Source organism: Mugil cephalus, chromosome 9 (assembly GCF_022458985.1).
Source record: "Mugil cephalus isolate CIBA_MC_2020 chromosome 9, CIBA_Mcephalus_1.1, whole genome shotgun sequence".
In the NCBI taxonomy this organism is placed as follows: Eukaryota; Metazoa; Chordata; class Actinopteri; order Mugiliformes; family Mugilidae; genus Mugil; species Mugil cephalus.
The window spans coordinates 24,546,534-24,566,289 of record NC_061778.1 but is presented as its reverse complement, the minus strand read 5'-3'; the positions used below and the strand labels follow the sequence as shown (position 1 = coordinate 24,566,289).

Genomic DNA, 19,756 nt, shown 5'->3' with positions numbered 1-19,756 from the left:
TTAACGCTCTTTCGTTGCCTGAAGTGACAGCTTGGCAGAAGAGATCAAGCACCGCAGGGTTGAATTCCACGAAAACAACTTTGAAGCCCAAACTTTGGAAAAGAGTTCAAAAGTTTGTATGAGAAGTGTAATAAAAAAAATAATGAAAATAGAGTGACTGGGAGCCAGAGGCGGCCGGTGTTTCTGCATTTTAATAAAGAGCCGGTGTGATTTTAGGACCCCGGTTTCACATGTGCGAGTCATTTCCATTTCAGAGCAAGTATGTGCACTGATCGGCCGCTCCAGTAATTCTGATTATTATTAATTTTCTGCAACGTATAATTATATTAGTGCTTCTTTAACATTCTTGTGCAGCAGCAGCAAAATCCTCAGCGAGCTACTGGGAAATTCATCCTCTAAGCTCTCTGTGTGTGTAGTGCTGAGTTACATTACCTCACACACATAAATAGAGACAAGGACAGACATTAAAATTAGAAATGACAAGACAGCAAAATGAAAAAGAGAAGCATCCATACCATCTTGTTAGGGATAGATCTTGATTTTAACTGTGTGCATGGTTCAAAATAAAGCTTGCTTTTAATGCAGCTCCAACTAAGAAATGGAAATTAACAGGTTCCAGAAAGTTATTTAAAGGTTTCTGGGAGAGGCCATAGTCGGCTCACAATAGACCCCTTCACGATTTGTAAACAATGTGACATATTTTTAGGGGTGGGGCTTAACTGGAAGCAACAGATCTCAAACACTATAGATTGTAAACGCTGGTTAGCATATTACAAGAATGTTTTGATAAGAATGGATGAGGGAAATACACTCACTCTCCGAGACTATGAGTGTTATTTTAAAAAGTTGACTCTACCTGATACTGATACTGGACTACATTCACCGACCCCTACACTCTCTCTCACTGGATGGATGATTTGACCAAAGGAGGACACAGAGGGGACGAAGTCCGGTCTGTCTTTATCAAGTGAAGCCTCTCCAACAAATATATTACAAGTAAGTGGAAACACTGTGGAGGGTAGTAAATGCAACTTCTACTGGGACACCCCTGAAATACTGTGTTACCTAGCAGCTAGCATTAGCATTAACATGTATAAAAATACAGCAAGACGACTTTTTCATGGTTGAACGTAACAGTGTTGGCTACAAGCTTCCTTCTGTTCTGTTCTGCCTCCAGCTAACATCATAACATCACAGTGACGTAGGCCATGAAGGGTCTATAGAGAGAATGGATGCTGTTGTCCATGTGAGGAAATCAAATATGTTAATAAAAAAAGAACTGCCATAAAATGTATCTTTGAGCAGTGTGGCTCACACTAACAAAGAGGAACAGGCACAAACACTGGAGGATCAAATCTATGCCTAAAACCACACAGGGAGTTTCTTATTGGATCCTTTCCAGCTCACTCGCCATTTGTATTTGTTGTTTACCCGTGTCCTCTAATTTTATCGCATTTGTTATCCAAATTTAATGTGGCATTAATCTAAAAACTTTTAACTTTTAGTACACTTTTCATTCTATCCAGCCTCTCTGTCTACACATGTGCTCAGACACACATTAAAAACGCAGAGCTACTTCCAGCAGAGAGAGCTTGAGTCCTTTGATAACAACACCACTTACTTTAATCAGCAGATAACTGCTACCAGTTATTTTTCATTTTATATTTTTTCTACTTTAATCTCACAGCCTTTGTTTTTCCCCTCTTCCTCGCAGGGCTCCCACTTAATATAAGCTCTGAGAGTTTCATTTTAAAAAAGAAAGAACAACTAAACTAGTTAACACACACATGCACTCCTGTGCAAAGGCAAGTCGACTGAGGGCCCCTTCATTTCTCTAGTTTTTTCTTTGTAGTTTTGGTAAAGCAAATCAATGGAAGAAACACTTTCGATGCACACACCTGTGACTAGAGTCTGCGGAGGCTGGAAGGCGGCACAGAGCACATCAGCGCGATGCTGGACGCCGCCCTTCCACTCAGAGGGCTCCACGGAAGACTGTGAGAACGAATGCAGGCGGAAAACTGTCAACATCCTGTAAAGAAAGAGAGGGAGAGAGGACGGAGGAGGTGAGAACTGAGTAAATTGTGTAAGGCCGTGCCACATTTAAGAAATCCAACAGAATTCTCTTAAGCTTAATCTTCTCCATGCAGTTTAAATTAAATTAAATTAAATTAGGAATGTGTTAGTGTCATATCTTTATATTTTCATGCATTGATATCATTTCTAACAATGTCAGGTTGCAGGAGCAGCAGCAGAAGTAGCGTTAGCAGTAGCTTTAATGGTTGTAGCAGCAGCAGATATTGCAGTATTATTTGTAGTGACAGCATTAGCGATGATATTTGCAATAATGCTAGTGGCCGTAGTAACAGCAGTAATACTAGTAATAGTACAAGCAGTTGTGACAGGAGTAACAGTACATTAACATGTCCACTGATATTTCACTAATATTAATTGTAGATTTGATACGGGTCACATAAAACCTAATTTGGAAATTCCAAATAAGACCTTTCTCCAAATGAGGCGTCTTCTGTTTTGTTTTGTTTCTTTTTGTGGGGTATATGGATAATAATCAGGTTCCAGGAGTAATCTATTCTAATCTATACTAATCATCACTTTCAGATGTTTTTTTTTTTTCCTTAAGTTTGTGAGACAAGGTTTCTTGTCTGTCCACCTTCAGTACTTGTGTTGTACCCAGACCTTACTACCCAACATTGTCAAGGCTGCGGTTTGTGATGTTTAGAGAAGGAGAAACATCACAGAAAACGCTTGGTTTCTGAATATGTATTCTTGGAAAGCAGATGTTTAACAGAGGGTTGTTGGAGACAGAAAGAGAGGCTGTGAAATCCTCCACAAGTGGAGAACACCAGTCAAATTTCCCGAATGTTAGCCATGAGGACAGCTTAATAGAAATCATGTCTTTTTCATAAATAAAAGACAAAAATCAGAATACATTTTGCACAGTCATAGACATAGTCATAGAAAGACTTTTCACCCAAAAAGAATAGATAATTAACACTAGATAACGTACATGACTTTAATAATAAATAATCAGTTATTCATTAAAGAAACTGCATTTTTCCTGCAACAGATCCACACTTTGTTTTACCCCTGCAGTGCATCAAGATTGTGTTTCTAATGAGCACGGTAGCTGGTGCTTCACTGTGGATGTCATGAATATGCAACACTTTAATATTCATCATCTCCAGAGGGCTTTCAGCACACCTGCAATGACTTCTGCTCCTTTAATCCTTTGTTCTGTTGCGCTCTTGCTATTTTTTTTTCTCTGTTGTGTATGAAATGCAATAACGATGCACTGAGGTTTCAAACGGGGGAGTGCGTCTGTCGGTGGGAAATGGACGGTTCTGCCTGCATGGGACCGTTTGAGCGGCGGCGGGCAAAAGGGACTTTGAATTAGAGGCAATGCGACGCAGCACTATATGGATTAAACTGTGGTCTAGGTGGATGAGAAGAAATGGAAAAATTATATGAGTGATGAAAGTCATAACAGCAGTATTTCCCTTTACTGCTGCTGATCTGTCGCCCGTGTTCTCTTTACCACTGTGGCACCCCAGAGAGCAAGACAGTGTGTGTGCGGATGTGAGAGCGAAGGACAGAAAAAGAGCGAGTCGTATAACTTGATGACAGCACACTGCTGAGTTCAGCTCACTGGGTGTGAAATGATAATGATGATGATGATGATGAAGAGCAGATGTGATGTGGGTATACAAAAAAAAAAACGCGCACAGGAACGCACGCGCACACACACAGCCTCGCACACAAACGCGAGGTAGTGCTAGTAAAGTGAATGCGAGCACCCTGGAGCGCTCTGACTTGTTAGTGTCCAGATGTCTGGTTGGCTCTGTGTTGTTGGCAGGCGGGCAGAGCAGGAGAGGACGGAGAGAAACACACGCAAACACACTTTGGTGCTATCTTTGTGAGGACAGCCAGGCAATTCAAATGGTCTAATCTAGAACCAGTATCTCATATTTGGGCAACAAAACAATAGGCTCTCAGAAAACTGGATTGAGAGCAGCTCTAACACTTTATCGACCTAGTACTGAGAACTAATGTCAGCTGCTGGGGTGCAATGACACAAGACCGACTAAAACTCTTTGATGGCCATTTTTAAAACTAGAAGTAGCCCTAGTCTGTTCGGACAGACATAAAATAAGTAGTGGAGACAAAAAAAGTGCGTTTTTTGGTTGTTTTGTTTTTTCACATTATGAGGTCACAGTGAAGTTGACCATCTGAAACAAAATTACATCACCTCACACTCTAGTGGTCGTTTGAGGAACTGGCACAGAGCTTCATATGTCGACCACCAAAATCTCTGAGTCCATGAACAAGCACAAACCATCTCCAAACTGACACTAGAACTAGAATTCAGCATTAGTAAATTTTCCCAGCCTCTTTACCTAAACCAATCCTGCTTGAAGATTCAAATGACACTTTGAAAGTGTGTCTGAAATGAAGACAAGACAAATTGTTCGTAATTTGCTCAAATGTATCCACTGCTAAAGCTTTAAAACACAAACAGGTCCTTCCAAAGTAAAACATACTGCACATCCACATGAACGCTGGAACCCTTTCATCCGTTTAAAAGCCTGATTCTTACCAAGGTCTTGTTTTCAATACGTCTTTCTTTGGATACTATTTGGTGTTGTGAATATATTTATGTTGATTCTGTGTAATATAAGATCTGTGACACACGACATAGACATAAGCAGCTGCAGTACCTTTCCCAGCCCATCACCAATATGCTCCTCCTCAGCAACAGGACCTGTGAGATGTCCACAGGCCGACCCAGGCCGGCGTTCATTCTGTGGAGGCAGCGGCCGTTGAAGTCCCACACCTGAAAGAAGCATCTCTTTAAAGCACAATCACCAAACCAGATGCGCTAATATTCTGTGACAACCCCCATCAGTCAGCATGTTACCTTTATGTTCCTCAGGAAATTTACCAAAATTATCTTTTGCTCTTGTTAGGATCCTTGGTTTACTTTAAGGCTTCATAGAGGCTTTGGCCCTCATTGAGTGGCTGAGCTACAGTATTATCTACTACAGTTCATTTATCCGTTGTGACAGATCAGGTAATATTTTTTATTGTCGGCCCAGTTTGCATGAAGGCGCAGGCTGTGCCTTTGTTTGTGGCATTTAACAAAGAAACGCTGATTGGCTCAATGGGGACGCTGTAATTAAAAGGTCAAAATTTCAAATTCTGAATGGCCCTAACTGCTTCACCACGGGTTCAGTGTTGATGAAAATTGGAGAGACGAGGCATCTCGTCACTAATTGGTCCGAGGGGTGCCTGCTTCTTCTGCCGAGGACGACTTGTTTAGCGGTTTGAAAGCGGCAGTGTGCGTGTATCTGACACAGCTCGCGCATGAACAGGATGCACGTGGCTGCATTCTCGCTAGGGCTCATGGGGTCAGAGAGCGGATGTGGTTGATTATATTGATTACAACATGCATAATTATTTTTATTTAGACGTTGAGAATAACTGTGGTGAGCTTGGTGTCATTGGTGTGCAGCACTTTCATCTGAGAAGCAATAGTCGCAGAATGCCACGTTTCAAATACCTGCCTAATTTTTAAAAGCAACTAAACAACCAGTATTAATGAGTTTAGGCTTATGGCAAAGGAAGTCTATGCGAACTGCTCTTCGGAAATGCTGTAAGTGACAGCACGGTGGGTTCATTCACCTTTCTAAATGCAATACAAGCAGTACATGCAACGTAATACTAAAGATCAGGAGTGATGTTAGTAATATCCACACTGCTACTAGGCAAGGGCAGCCAAGGATCCAAAAAAGAGCAAGACAATTTGTTAGTTAGACAAGTCGGTGATGTCTGAGCACACAAATCAGATCTAATAACTTGTAAATAATAACATGCAGTCTGTCCTAAAGAACTGATGAATACTGAACAAAATCTTGTATGTCGAGACATCACCAGCCTACTCACTGTGATGTCATAGGCATCAGTATGTACATAGCTACACTGGTGACATCGCTTTAAATGATCACAAACTCCATTTCTGTCAGCTACTTAACACACAAGTCAATGCAGCCGGCATGCCCAAGCTTCATTCCCCCTATTCAGAATCCAAAGGGTGCCATTACAGAAGGTTTGTCCATTTTTTATATACAGACTGTGCTGCAAAGAAGGCAGCAAGCAGATTAGTTTCATACGTGGATGGTTATTGAAGAATGTTTGTTGCGTCACCTCATTATTCAAATCTGTTACCTGTTCATGTAGCTTTGAGGACCTAAGTGCTAGACCCGACAAAGGTAACCCTTTAAATGAGGGATAAGACTTGGTTTTAGGGTTAAGCATTTAGCTGTCATGGTTGAAGCTGGATAGGGAAAGAATTATGCTAATGGCTATTCTCCTGGAAGCTAGTAAGGCATGTTTGTGTGTTAGCGTATGTTTTTGCATGTGTGTGTGACTGTCCACCTACTTTAACCTCTCCATCAGTTCCCGCAGTAAACAGCCGGGTCTGTGTACCGTCCAGGGCTATGGTGGAGATCTCAGCGTTACCGTGGCACCGGTAGAACTGCTTGACCTTTTGGCCCGTATCAGCCAGCCAGCAGATCACAGAGGAGGCAGAGTCACTGCTGATTACCTGCACAGCCAGAGAAAGAGCGAGAGACGGCAGTATATCAATCATTACATGTTTGATCTATTTCGTGGCGGGAGAGAGCCAGAGTTTATTTTTTAATGACTCACGTAACAAACCAATCTCCTTTATTTCAGCAAATTTAAAACTAATGCTGCTGTCAAGCGGGAACAAAAGCATAGGAATTTATAATGAGATATATTCATAATGGATGCATTAGCGAGTTTCATAGTGTTGTTTGACATGCATACCTGTCTGAACAGACTGTTGTACAGCACACAGGTAACAGGCTGTTCATGGCTGCTGGTCCTATTCTCCTCCTTTATGGTCTCCAGCAGGAGAAGCTGGCTGTTGAATGAAAGTAGAAGGTGTTGACGCTCCTCCTGGAGGAACAGCAGGGTGCGCGTGTCCTCCTGCATCTTTGGGAAGACACCAGCCAGACGGTGAACACACAGCTGGCTGGACACGTTCCATAAACAGAGCACCTGGAAGGATGATACAAGAACAGGCTTTTAGGTGTATGATCAGATGAGAGCATGTGTACCAACATGAACTTAAGAAATATATATGTCCCTAACAACCAATCAGTAACACAGTTATTTTTGAGTCAATAACATAATTACCAAACAAAAAAGAAAAAAGGTTTTGCTGCTACACACTTGAGCCACTAAGTCAGAGTTCATGAGGACTCCACCTTGAGCTTCACAGCTCAAGCTGAGATGACTGTTGCTGTTCTAGGAACTCTTCCAGAGGAAACCAAGGTAAAGCTTTCAGAGGTTCTTCTAGCAGATGGTGTTTGAGCAGAAGGCAGATGGAACATGAATCACTCCTAAAATATTCATCCTCCTCAAAAAAGCCAAAGGGAAGACAAACATGCACAACGCTACAACAGGGAGAGGAAAAGCAGCACGGGCACCAACATCCTCTTTGCGTCAGACTCCTTACCTTGTCTTTGGAAAAGCTGAGCAGTTGCTGCTTGGTCTGCACAAAGCGAACTGCGCTGACAGGACTTGTGTGCCCCCTGAGCACACACACTGGCTCGGAGGCCACGTAAGGATTCCACAGCAGGACCTGATGATCCACACCTGCTGTGGCTGCCACCAATCAAAAAGTGTCAAAGTAGAAAACTGTAATTAATTGGAGGAACAAGGTTTCAGCCTGTCTACAACCAGTTCAGTGTTCAATGAGGCATATGACAGTTTTGATGAAGTTGAATTGTTGGTACGTTTAATTTGATGGATTAAGGACTGTGAACCCATTCATATTTTAGAAATAGTTTTAACGACATGCTCTGGTACATTAGACACACAATATGTACAGTGCAGATTCATTTTTTCCCGTTAATTTGTTTTTAATTCAACTCACACATTTTTATGGTGTGGATTGTGTGAGGGTGTCTGTGCATATTGAGTGTCGAGCCCTACATTAAAATGAACCCTGTAGACCAGGCTGACTGTCCTGGTGTCTAGTGGATGTGAACAGAAATGTTTTGTCTAATTCTGCTGCAGTCCTGCCATGACATTTTTGACAAGAGGAAGGTTATCTCAACAGGTATCATCAAACTCAGGCCACGGGCTGACGTTGAGATGTAAAACATTTGCTAGTTCACTGTGATCAAACTATATGATTCATTTTAGGACATTTAGGATATAATTACAAAAAGATTAAGTGACTATTTGAGGCTGGTTCCAAAAGAGACCATCCCATAGACTGTACATAAATATGGACAACCCTTCCCCACTTGGGATGGGACTGCTCTAAAGTTTAAGGGTCATGCAAATTATATGATTTTCCTGGGGAAAACAAAAAATCAAAGGGCATAGGGAGAGGGTGTTGAAACTGTATGAGAAACCAGAAATAAAAAACAAGTGGTGGCAGGTATGCTGAACACACTCATCTTGAATAAATGCTTGTGATTGGGGATATGGATAAAACTGACTTGCACGTCACACGTATAATTCAAATTTGGCCCCACCGATCAGACCGAGACCACAGTGGTGGTCCACGTCCCACACGCCCCTCTTTGTAACGAAAGGCGTGACTCGTAGACTCCTGCTTTCCTTTTCCCTCCAGGCGACCACCACGCTGCTCTGTGGTCTGGTGCTGCACGACACAAAGGCCTCGAGTGAGCCCAGGTAACGTACTGCAGGAGGCGAGACAAAGCAAGGAAGGGAAAATTAGCTGTGACATACTGTAATTAACTACATCCAGAACAGAATGAGTAACACTATGAAAGAACAAGCCTGAAGGATGAAGTCAGTCTGAGACTGGTTGCGAAGAATCCGGCTACAAACTGAAAACGAAGCATTTTAAACCAGATAAATTAACTTCCTCTTTGTGGTTTAAATTGTTTTTGTGCTTTCATTGTAAATCTCTGCTGCTTCAATAAACTACAAATGACAGTTTTTGTTGTTGTTGTGTCTATGGTCTGAGACATCCCAGGAAAATGGTACTGTCTTGAGAGAAAAATAATCTTTTACGCAGAAACTAATTTTAAGAGAATAAATGAGAATTCGAGGGGGTTTGGCTTCCAAACATCCCCTCTGTGTGGTGAAAGAGTGCAGCACAAGTTTAAAAGTTTCAAAAAGTTAAACGCCAATCAACATTGCAACATATCTGGATGCAGGTCATCTCTTCTAATTTGACACTTCTCTCCGGCTAATGCCCGAATGCTTTCACTACCGCAACTCTAAAGGATATCTACTTCCTGAAATGAGTTAAATGCGCAATGACTGCAGCCCTTCTATGATCAAAACCAAACCAAGTCGGAGACGTTCAGCGCGGCGTAGCATAAGGCCCGATTCGCTTGCAGGGATTACAGAAAAAGTAATGGATCTTGCATCATCATCTATCTCAATTAACACTTTGATTGAAAGCAGCTATATTGAATGCCACACGTCTGCATTGGAAGCTGCTTAGCTTTCAAAGACTGCACAAATAAGGGCCGGTTGTGAGATGGCATGTGACAGCCTTGGGTCAAAGATCAGCTGCGTGGCCGGGGCAGATTATTGCGTCTGATTGCACTCCATCCATCGTATATTTTCTCCACTCAGTAAATGAAAAGATCAGTGGATTTTCAGACACTGTCGCCCGACACTGACATGACACTGATTAATGTGGCCTTCTCTCTCATTGACACGTGCAAATCATGCAGCAAACTGTTTGAGGTGCAGATAAATAACATTCACTTTAGCCCTCTTTAACTAATGTTTCTGCTAATCTCACACAGTCACTGCAGATCTTAGATGTATAGAAACCCCGGGAATCACTGTGCATCTATATCAAAGCAAATTTTTTACCTGCAATAAATTGCTGCACATTCATCCTCCTTTTCCTGCATGATGGAAAAAGCCTTATTCACAAACACACACACACACTCCCCACACTTCTGCCTCTGTGTCCTTACGGGTCTGTGTCCATCCCAATTACCTCCTAATTTCCTCTCAATTTCCCTCTCTGTTCTATCCCCCGCTGCCCTTCTCTCACCCCCCACAACTCCTCCCTCCTCTCTCTGATGGCCCGTGAGCCTGAAGGTTTGGAGGTCTGGATAACCAGCCATGTCTAATGGTACACATCCCACTCGTACTGCAGGGTGGAAAACTTCAAAAGAACAGCGCCAGCACCCCAGAGGTGTACAAACACACATACTAACTCACAAAGGGTCCCTAGTTTCCTTTGCACACGCACACACACACACACGCACAAACAACAAGCCTTAACGTCTCTCTTGCTGCTACACGCACGGTCCGTAAAATTTCATTTAGCCGATGCTTAATTAATGTCTCCCCCTTTTCTTGTGGTGTCTTTGTTTTCACATTTGTTGGGCTTATTTATATGTACTTTATTCTTGTTTTGCCCTTTTATCAGAATCCCCCTTTTCAGCCAAGCCTGTCTCAAAGCGCTGCCACTGCTGAATCATTATCAAACAGCCCAGTGAGTCTTCAGAGACTCTGCCCGAATGATGTAATGGAGATAAAACCAAGCGACCTCCTTGTCACCCACGCCGAACTGAAGTGGAGAACCTCAGAGGGCCAGACCCCGAGCCTGTGACTTTACGCCAATACACCAAGGTCTGGCTATGAAGTGGATGACTCAGGACTCGCCGCTTGTGTGTGTGTGTGTGTGTGTGTGTGTCATTGCGTGTGTGACTGAGACCCACCCAAGCATTTCCACAGTCTTGCATAAGCTGTTATTGTAGTGAAACTGAAGCCGTGAGCTAGCAAGCCGGTGGCTCTCATCCCAGGTGTCAAGGTGAAAGTGTGTGTTTGCGTTGTGTTGTCCTGACACCCAGAGTCTGTTCTTTCTCTGTTCTTTCTCTTTGTCATCCGAGCCGCCGATTTTGTATTCTCGCATTCATTCTGTCACACTAATGAGAGCCGCTTTTGACCCGAGGCTCCAGGTGACTGCAGCAACGTGGAGGAATGACAAACAGAAGGATTTTAGCTCCCATTAGGATTTCAATCGAAAGAAGCCAGAGCAATTTGGCTGTTAAGCTTCTGGTTATCCTACTGGAACACACGTACTAATGCTTTCAGTCTGCTAGCGGCCCGTATTTACATTCACAATATGAAATAGTAGACATGTAAACAGGGACATCTGTAGAGCTACGACAAAGAACATCAGGCTAAAGAGAGGCCGAGGGTCGCTTTGTATCTATCTGTTCAGACCTGATATTAACATGTGTCCTGGGTGTTCACATTAAAATGCCACATGCATCTTGAGTGACCACTTGAAATTAAATCAACAGTTGTGCTCTCTGTATGCAGAGACCTACACCATTTGGAGAGCAGTTAAATACTGTGTAAAGAGTTGCTGTCCCAAAACAATGCTACCTACCACCACTGTTTCACACGTAATGGACAAAAATGTGGGACATAAGAGGTGAAGAAAAGCTAAGAACTAAGTTATTATTTATTCACCCCAACATTAATCTTTTTTGCGACTCACACAAAGCTTAGATTGTATATTCTTAACAGCTATAAGGACAAACGATATCCACAGGCTCTTCATACTAATGAACAGACAACATTTATGATGCTTTTGTAGTGATCACTCCTAGTAGCAGTTGTGTATTTTTTCTGAATTAATGAGGCAAAGGAGGTGAGTAGGTAGTCCGTCAATACAGACAAGACACATTGTGTGTTCACTCTGCTGAAAGAACGTGGTCAAAAGAGACTCAGACTGCCTCCAAATGTGGTCTCGGGGATCGGATCTCGACTGCGTTCTCAAGCTGCCCACCTCTAATTAGATCACTCAGGATGCATGTTAATGCCACCTGAACAGGTGTGTGCCCTACCTTTTCTAACCCAGGCAGGTGCATGCGCTTGGTGTGTCACAGTGTAACAACAGCAATGTTTGCCCTTGGCCAGCTCATCCCACAGGACAACGTCTGCTGAGTCAGAGTCCGTCCTCAGGCCGCCTCTCTCGAATAGAGAGATCTGGGCTGAGTTGAAATATAGAGCACTGACCTGGGAAAATGAAGACAAACACATGTACAGGGATCTGAAGCGGAGAGCCGATGAACACGTGCAGATAAATTAAGGTTTTATCTAGACAGTGTTCCCCTGTTTCTCTTTTCTTTCCTCTGTCTGTGTACAACCTGTCCTCCAATGTCTCCGATGGTGAGGACAGCCTGGTCGGGGTCAGAGGGATCAGCCCAGTAGTCAAGACACCAGGGAGTAAACTTCAAACCCTAGAGGGAAAAAAAAATGGAGATATGAAGATATTCTCCTCAGTTTTATAAAGCATAAATATTTGATGCAAAATATCCAGACTGCACGAGGAGAGTCCTACTAAAATATAGAGTACCTGAAGTTTATACTTGCAGCTGAAGTCCTGATTGGACAGCATGTCATAAAAACACACCTCTTTGCTGGTGAATGACACGGCTATCTGAGAGTAAGGAAAAACACACGTATTAAAAAGATAGAGAGATACAGACAACTCAGTAATATAACAATCATTTCACAATTTCCAGCTCATAATTAATGCATAACGGAAAAATATTCAACACAGTTATATGTGTCATCCATAAATCTGCAGATCAAAGAATTGCTAATTAAAAGTACTCATCAATAATGTATTGTCTCACTAGTAAAAAATGAATGTTTACTTTCTGAACTTTATGAAACAGTTTCATGTCCAATGCCGTTCATCATTAATTCATTAATTGAAATACTTGTTTACCTCTGTGCATTACAATATCTGCTCCAATAACTGAGGCTACTTATCAATTATTGATTCATAAATCCACTTCTATGAAAAGCTTCTTTTTCAACTATGTTACAAGGACCACAATGGAACATCAAGCAGAAGCAATGATCTCCAACTACTCTAATCAGTAGTAAGTTATGCAACTTTCCAAAGTCATCTGATCACCTTGTGTACATTTGGCAGCTGCACCACATCCGTGACCCAGAGGTCCTTGGGCGCCACTGTGCTGTTGTGCAGTCGTTGGGTGCGTAGAAGGGACACGTCCTCTCCGTCCCACAGTCCCACAGTTCCTCCTCTACTCACGGTCAGATACTGGCCTGAACTTGGGAGCTGCAACACCTGAGGAGGCCAAGTACAAAGCTGAAACATTAGCATGATTGGAGACGAAGGTGCAAGTCAAGAAAAGGCAGGAGGAGGGACGGACAAAGACCCTAAGTCCAGGATGAGTTATCAGCGTTTTTAAATCAGTTGCCAAGGAATAACGTAGAAAAAAGAGTTTCTGTGTCCTTGTTCTTGTCCTGCCTTACTGTACTGATATCACACTACCATAACCGCGACACTCAAAACAGCTTTAGTACCCTAATGCAGTTTGTAAAATAAGAATGTGAATTTAATTAGTAAAAATCGAGGTTACGGCTGTAAAAATAAATTTCTTGCTGGCTACTTCATAACCATAAAACTACACTAGAATAAGTCCATTAAACGTGAACTCCTCCTTAAATCTTCCTCTTGTTGGATGCGAGTGAATACGTTCGAGCGGGGCGCACTCTGTGCTGGAGCCAATAAAACAATAGAAGATTAATGAATAGCGGGATTTTACTGGCGGCACGACAAGAATCAAACCGACGGCCGCAAAAATAAGAAAGAAGAGATAAGAACCCCCCCCTAAAAAAACAAAAAAATGTCTGTAGCTGATAGCATTCTCTCTGAGGAAGCAATGCTGAATATGGAAAAAGAAGGTTTATTAATCTTTGAGAATAGAGGTCATTGCATTTTGTGTATCTATCTATAATTATTCTAATTACCTATTGATACACAGCTGGTGAGTAACTGACACAACGTGTTTCCGGATACACAACCAATCAAAATGATGGACAAACCTTCTCAGTGATTTGAATGAGAAGTTTGTTAATAAAGTTGGGAGAGAGCGCTGATTGATGTACCTGCATAATTCCTGAGGTTCAGCTATTGTGATGCAGTCTGGGATTTGTAGTATCAATGGTGCACTTGCAAAATACCAGCAGGCCTATTCTGATAGATGTAAAATATTATCTTGTGGCCCGGATACAGTTGACCCTTGAGTTTGACATATATACAGTATTCTGAGGAAGAGAAAACGAACCAAGCTGACAGGATTTTAAAGATCTGTTGCTAAAATGATGCCAGATACCACAGGGCACCTTCAGAGGTCTCGAGCTGAGTCTGTGCTCCTTTGGCAGCAAGCGAAGGACCATCAGCAACACAATAGGCTTGTGTGACCATAGTGTTCAGCACATGCGGAATAAAAGCTGCAGGTAAACTTGAAGTAGCTGAGTCCTTGTTGAGAGACGAAACGTGCTAAACATTAAAGCTGACACGGTATCATCTTTTAAAGTCCCCACATCACAGTTAGCAGAGCTCTGTCTGTTCACACGTATTGAGGTGTTTCCTGTTAAAAACAGAACAAAGGTGTTGAAGCCCCTATCATAAATCCAACAGGCGGCCCTGATCGGTCAGCTTGAGTTGCTGGTGAAAGACGCCAGCCAGGGAAGGGCATGAGAATTCATGTTAATTGGATGTAAAGTGACTATGTGCTTCTGAGTGCAGGATGAGTCATCAATAGTTATAATAGTTTGAGAAAATGAGAATCTACCACCAAGATTCCCCACAGCACGCTGGGCCAGACCCCTGGCATAGAGGTGGTGTAAAGAGCCAAAAACATCATGTACTTTAACAAAACTTGAACATTAAACATGATATCGCGAAGACTTTAAAGTGCTCATGTTCCCCATGATAGAAATATTCATTTAACATTGAATTGAAAGAATTTCCCCTTTAGCGCTGGTTCTGATGGAAACATTTATTTTCAGGGCTTCAAAAAACACCACTTCCACGAGCTCTTGGTGTTAACATAAAAGTGGTTTTTCAGTAGGCTGTAAGGTCAAAATAAATGAGCTTAAAGACACTAAATATTTTCTGTAGAGTTGAGGCAACTTCTACAGTCATGTATTAATTCTCTGTTTCATCTTTGAGACACATTTGCTACGGACAAAACACAGATAAAAGCAGATTTAAATATATTCACACGTTGCCGACAGAGTTATTTATTCACAGAGCATCTTCCAAGTGACAATAATTTCTCTCTTAAAGACTGATGGAAGCTAAAAGGGTCAAAACCTCCCAGTCATTTGAAAAACAACTGACACAACATTCTGACATTTTGACATCCCCAGGATTGAAAGATTAAAGTGGTGAGCCTTCACTTTATCCACAGCAGTAGGCACTTTATACCAGCTTCCTCATTTACATATTAATTGATAGATGTTAAAGTGAGTCCGGAGCCATTTATCTCAAAGGAGGTGCACCATTTTGATGAGCAAGACCCTAATACTTTTGAACGTTTCCCGGCACAATGTTTAATAATGTGGATTTCCGTGCAGTCAGCAGGGTTCTGGATTCTCCGGTCCAGTCAGTGTCAAAATGTTTTTCAGATAACATGCTGCAGTGGGCCCATGTGTTTAAAATAGGCCACATGCCCCGACTCTGGTAGAGGTCAGCGATGTTTTACCTTTTGAACGGGGTCTCGGTGTGGACAGGTGAGGGTGCGCGGTGGCTTCCAGCGCGGAACGCCGACGCTTCTGGTGCTCTTGACTTTATCAGAGAGCTCCAGCAAGAGGAAGGAGCACAGACCTCCCCAGTCCACACGTCCTTCTTCTTTGACAGCGTCGAGGTCCAGAAGGAGGCCGCGGTGCTCCTGAGTGATGACGACGCTGTCGAACAGGAGGCCGTATTCCTCCTTGGACCCGTGTCCGACTGTTGACCAAGCCAGACTGACGAATTCAGCTCTGGACAGGGAGCGAGATGCACCCGACGAGTCCTGCAGAGAGGGCAAAATGCAGATGAAAGCTGTCTTTTTTGTGCATTTCTAATAAGACCAAAGGGTGTGGAAATTGTGTATTATATATCATAACCATATCCTTTAAGGTGATAAAAGACCAGGCTTTGTATAAACCGACACAAAAAAAAAATAAAAAATCAAAGACTCACAAGGAAAAGGCTCTGTAACTTTCTGTAATCCTCTGTGTTCATCCGGCTTTCAAGCTGTGCCACCTCCATCCTCGTTCCCATGGTTACGGCTCAGACTTGTCAGTCAAACCCTGATCTACCAGAAGAGGTCAGAGAGGTAAAAGCAGAGAGCGGAGGGTTTGTGCAGCGGACTCAAATAACAGACTCCCCACACTTCTAGGTGTCACATGATGAAGCGAGACGTCCCCGTCTCCAGTAATGTCTCACTGACCCTCGGTAACTGCTTCACAGCGGGCTGGCACGTCAGCATCGTCATTCAGAGTCAGCGCCAAGCTGCTTTATTTTTGTTTGTTTGCTTTGTCTACCCAAACATGTCTGCACTGAATATTGCTCGAAAGTCTTTCAGTTTCAACAGAGATGTCCCCCAGCTCGATGGCTTTCCAAGGCGCATGAATAGCTCCCCAAATGATGTCTCAGAAATAGTTTGAGGAGGCGGCAGGATGCCAAAGCACGCCTCTGTTATGTCGGCTAGTGTGAAGTGAAAGGAAGTCAAACAGATGACGACGATGAATAAGAGTACGAGTGAAAGGTGGGCTTTGTTACGGCTGAGCCGCAATTAAAAGTACATTTGAGGTCTGATGAAAACTTTCTTTTAAACACTCCACAAAACAGCGACGGAGGACGGCAAACACTCTCCCTCTCACTTTTTACGAGACAAATTCACTGGATGTGGCATCAAACTGCACTGAGATTTAGATGACAGGGTTTGCAATAAAAGCAGAGAAGTCAATGCTTTGCTGCGGCTATTATCTTTTTTTTATACATCTGTGATTAACTGCAGTGTGATCTTGATTTGAGGGTTTAGCTGCCTTTTCCTTACATCTCCAACAACAAGTAGTCGACTGCGGCAGACGTGTTTATGCTGCTGCAATAAATAAAAGGAACGGGGGGATACTCCAGAGATCATCTCTTTGTGCTTTGTTTACGAGCGTGATGACTTTTAATCAACCACATCTTGACTTGTTTTGTAGCAGGCTGTTGGCATCAGTGCGCAAGCGACTACAAAAGCGAAGCTCTATAAAGCAGCACATGTTGTGAGCCGACGTGTCCATGGTGCCGCCGGAACCGAAGCAATTCCTCTCAGTTAAGAAAAATTCAATCATACAAAAACAAATGCATGCAAACACAAACCACTTACCAGTGCTGCCTCTGTTCTTCCTGGATGGCCACTTCAGGTCTACGCAGTCCTCCTGAAAGTCTTACTGCAGTAGGATTTAAAAGAGTAGCAGTGAAGCAGCACAAAAGAATGTATGTGCATGTGCAATACTGTGCAAAGGTTTTAGGCAGGTGTGGACAAACTGCTGTAAACTAAGAATGCTTTTAAAAATGTCAATAGTTTATTTTCATCAGTTAACAAAATGCAGGAATGACTAGAAGAGAAATCTAAATTAAATCAATATTTGGTGTTACCATCCTTGCCTTCAAGGCAGCATTAATTCTTCTAGGCACTTGCACATAGTTTTTGAAGGAACTCTGCTGGTAGGTTGTGCGAAACATTTTGGAGAACTAACCACTGATCTTCTATGGATGTAGTCTTCCTCAAATCCTTCTGTCTCTTCGTTTAATCCCAGACACACTCCACGATGTTGAGTTCAGGGCTCTGTGGGGCCAATCATACGCCTCCCTGATGGTATTGATGATGGATAAGTATCTGCCTATATTTCTCAGCATTGAGGACACCATCAATCCTGACCCCAGCTCCTGCAGACGCTCATTACTGCAGAGCTCTCCAGCCCTTCGGTGAACAAACTGCCTTCTGCTACAGCCGGATATTTCAGATTTTGACTCACCAGTCCAGAGCACCATTTTTGTACACCCCGGTATGTTTTCCAAGTAGTTGAGTCTCTTGGCCTTGTTTTCATGTCAGAGGGACGGATGTTTGGCTGCAACTCTTCCATGTAGACCACTTCTGGCTAGACTTCTCTAGACAGTAGATGGGTGTACCTGGGTCCCACTGGTTTCTGATAGTTTTAGCTGTTTTAGCTGATGGCTCTACTGAACATCTTTGCATTTCAAAGGGAAATAAGCTTGATGTGTTTTTCATCTGCTGCATTAAGCTTCCTTGGCTGACCACTGCAGCTACAATCCTACAAAATTCCTGAAAGCATTTGAAGGCATCCTTAGTTTGCAGCATTTTTTCCACACTTGCCTAAAACTTTTGCACAGTACTGTGTGTATATAACACCTCTACTCCTGGCTGTGACTGAGTACCTTGCCCTCTTGCCCTACCACTACGTACACACTCTTCAATCAGGCAGGTTTTTAATCATCATGTTCAAACACTGGAGCTGAACGCGGCTAATAATAAATTCAAACTTACCAAGATGTCAAATTTCATCCTCTCAAGTCCACAATGTGTGTCCACGGTACACCGTCCCTGAGTCCACCCACCCCCCCAGCAGTCTGAGGCGCTGAAATACAATTTTTAAACGGATGACATTTCAAACAAAACCTCCAACCTCTTGTTGGTCCGTCTCGGCCTCGTGTCTCATCTGTGGGAGATTCAGCCGATTCCAGCCCGAGCTTTGTGCCCAGAGGTTTGCCTAAAGACGGCAGCAGAGTCTGAGAAGCAATCAAGGCCAGCAGCTCTGGCTGCGGTACGCACACACCCGCAGAGAGCTAACTAACTGCCCACAGTAGCCCAGACAGTGGCAGAGGCCATACACACAATTCTTTTATTATCCCTCACTCTTAAAGACTCGGGCTAAGTTTCCCGGCAACCAAGTAGTCAAAAAGGGTTGTGTTTGTGAGTCTGGGCCCTATTGTCTGCAACTACCGCAATCTGTGTGTACGTGTGTGTGTGTTCTATTCAAAGATTAGACACATAATTGGTGCGAGGTACAATAGGTGAACCCAACACAACCTGCACATACACAAGAATATTGCGCTGCCACTCATAAAAGTGTTCACGCATTGACACAGCTTAAGAAATACCGATGTGAACCTGAACAACAGTAAAACGCACAAGAGGTTTACAGCACCGCCGCAGTGCTTTTCAGAATCTTGTAGGTCACTCGCAGACAAACACACACACACACACACACAAAAGAGAGAAAAGTCTCTCAAGAATTTCTCAAACAAATAGATGAGTGCAAGCATGGCTGCACATAAAACTTTACATCCAGCTCAGATATAATCACTTCTCTGCTGCTTCAGTGACCACGACCAAGCTCCGCGTGTGACTTAATGGTCTGGAATGACTTGAATTAGCTGATTACAGCGGGCGTCTACAGTGGCAGGATCGGAAAATTAGGTCTCAGCGATTTCAATAATAAAGCTTTAAAAAATTAACACTATCACAATTGGATTACAGTGGTGCATGCAGGAGCCGGTGCGGAGCCTGAAATAGCTCACCACAAATCCACCATGGAAAATCCACTATTATACAGGGAGAAGAATGAAGTTGCTGAAACTGGTGGTGGGGATAAAAATAATAAAAGTGGTACGGATCTTAGCGTCGGGAGAAAAGACGTGCAGTTGAAGTAAAGTGGAAGCCAGGGCAGCTGAGCAGAAATGAAGGCCTTTACACATACAGCTATTCAAATCTGAAGAGGTACCCACTTATAGAGATTGTTCTTATGTCACAACTCTGTAATTTGAGATAAAAAAAAAAAGAGAAAAAAAGAAAGGTTGCATTCACAGCTC

The 19,756-nt window shown here is 42.9% G+C and overlaps 1 protein-coding gene across 1 annotated transcript in view; it reads right to left on the bottom strand.

Annotated features, from left to right (window-relative positions):
* LOC125013343 (WD repeat-containing protein 49-like) overlaps positions 1-18,750 on the bottom strand; it is a 31,464-nt gene extending 12,714 nt beyond the window's left edge. Inside the window, exons 1-14 of the mRNA XM_047593937.1 lie at positions 18,432-18,750; positions 17,250-17,313; positions 16,073-16,187; positions 15,594-15,902; positions 12,992-13,165; positions 12,422-12,505; positions 12,213-12,305; positions 11,910-12,081; positions 8,589-8,756; positions 7,559-7,707; positions 6,865-7,098; positions 6,455-6,619; positions 4,734-4,849; positions 1,899-2,029 (exon numbers count right to left, since the gene is read on the bottom strand). Of these exons, the coding sequence (XP_047449893.1) occupies positions 1,899-2,029; positions 4,734-4,849; positions 6,455-6,619; positions 6,865-7,098; positions 7,559-7,707; positions 8,589-8,756; positions 11,910-12,081; positions 12,213-12,305; positions 12,422-12,505; positions 12,992-13,165; positions 15,594-15,902; positions 16,073-16,153 (1,876 nt within the window). The 5' untranslated portion in view covers positions 16,154-16,187; positions 17,250-17,313; positions 18,432-18,750. The remainder of the gene's footprint in view (positions 1-1,898; positions 2,030-4,733; positions 4,850-6,454; positions 6,620-6,864; positions 7,099-7,558; positions 7,708-8,588; positions 8,757-11,909; positions 12,082-12,212; positions 12,306-12,421; positions 12,506-12,991; positions 13,166-15,593; positions 15,903-16,072; positions 16,188-17,249; positions 17,314-18,431) is intronic.
* Between the last annotated feature and the right edge of the window lie 1,006 nt (positions 18,751-19,756).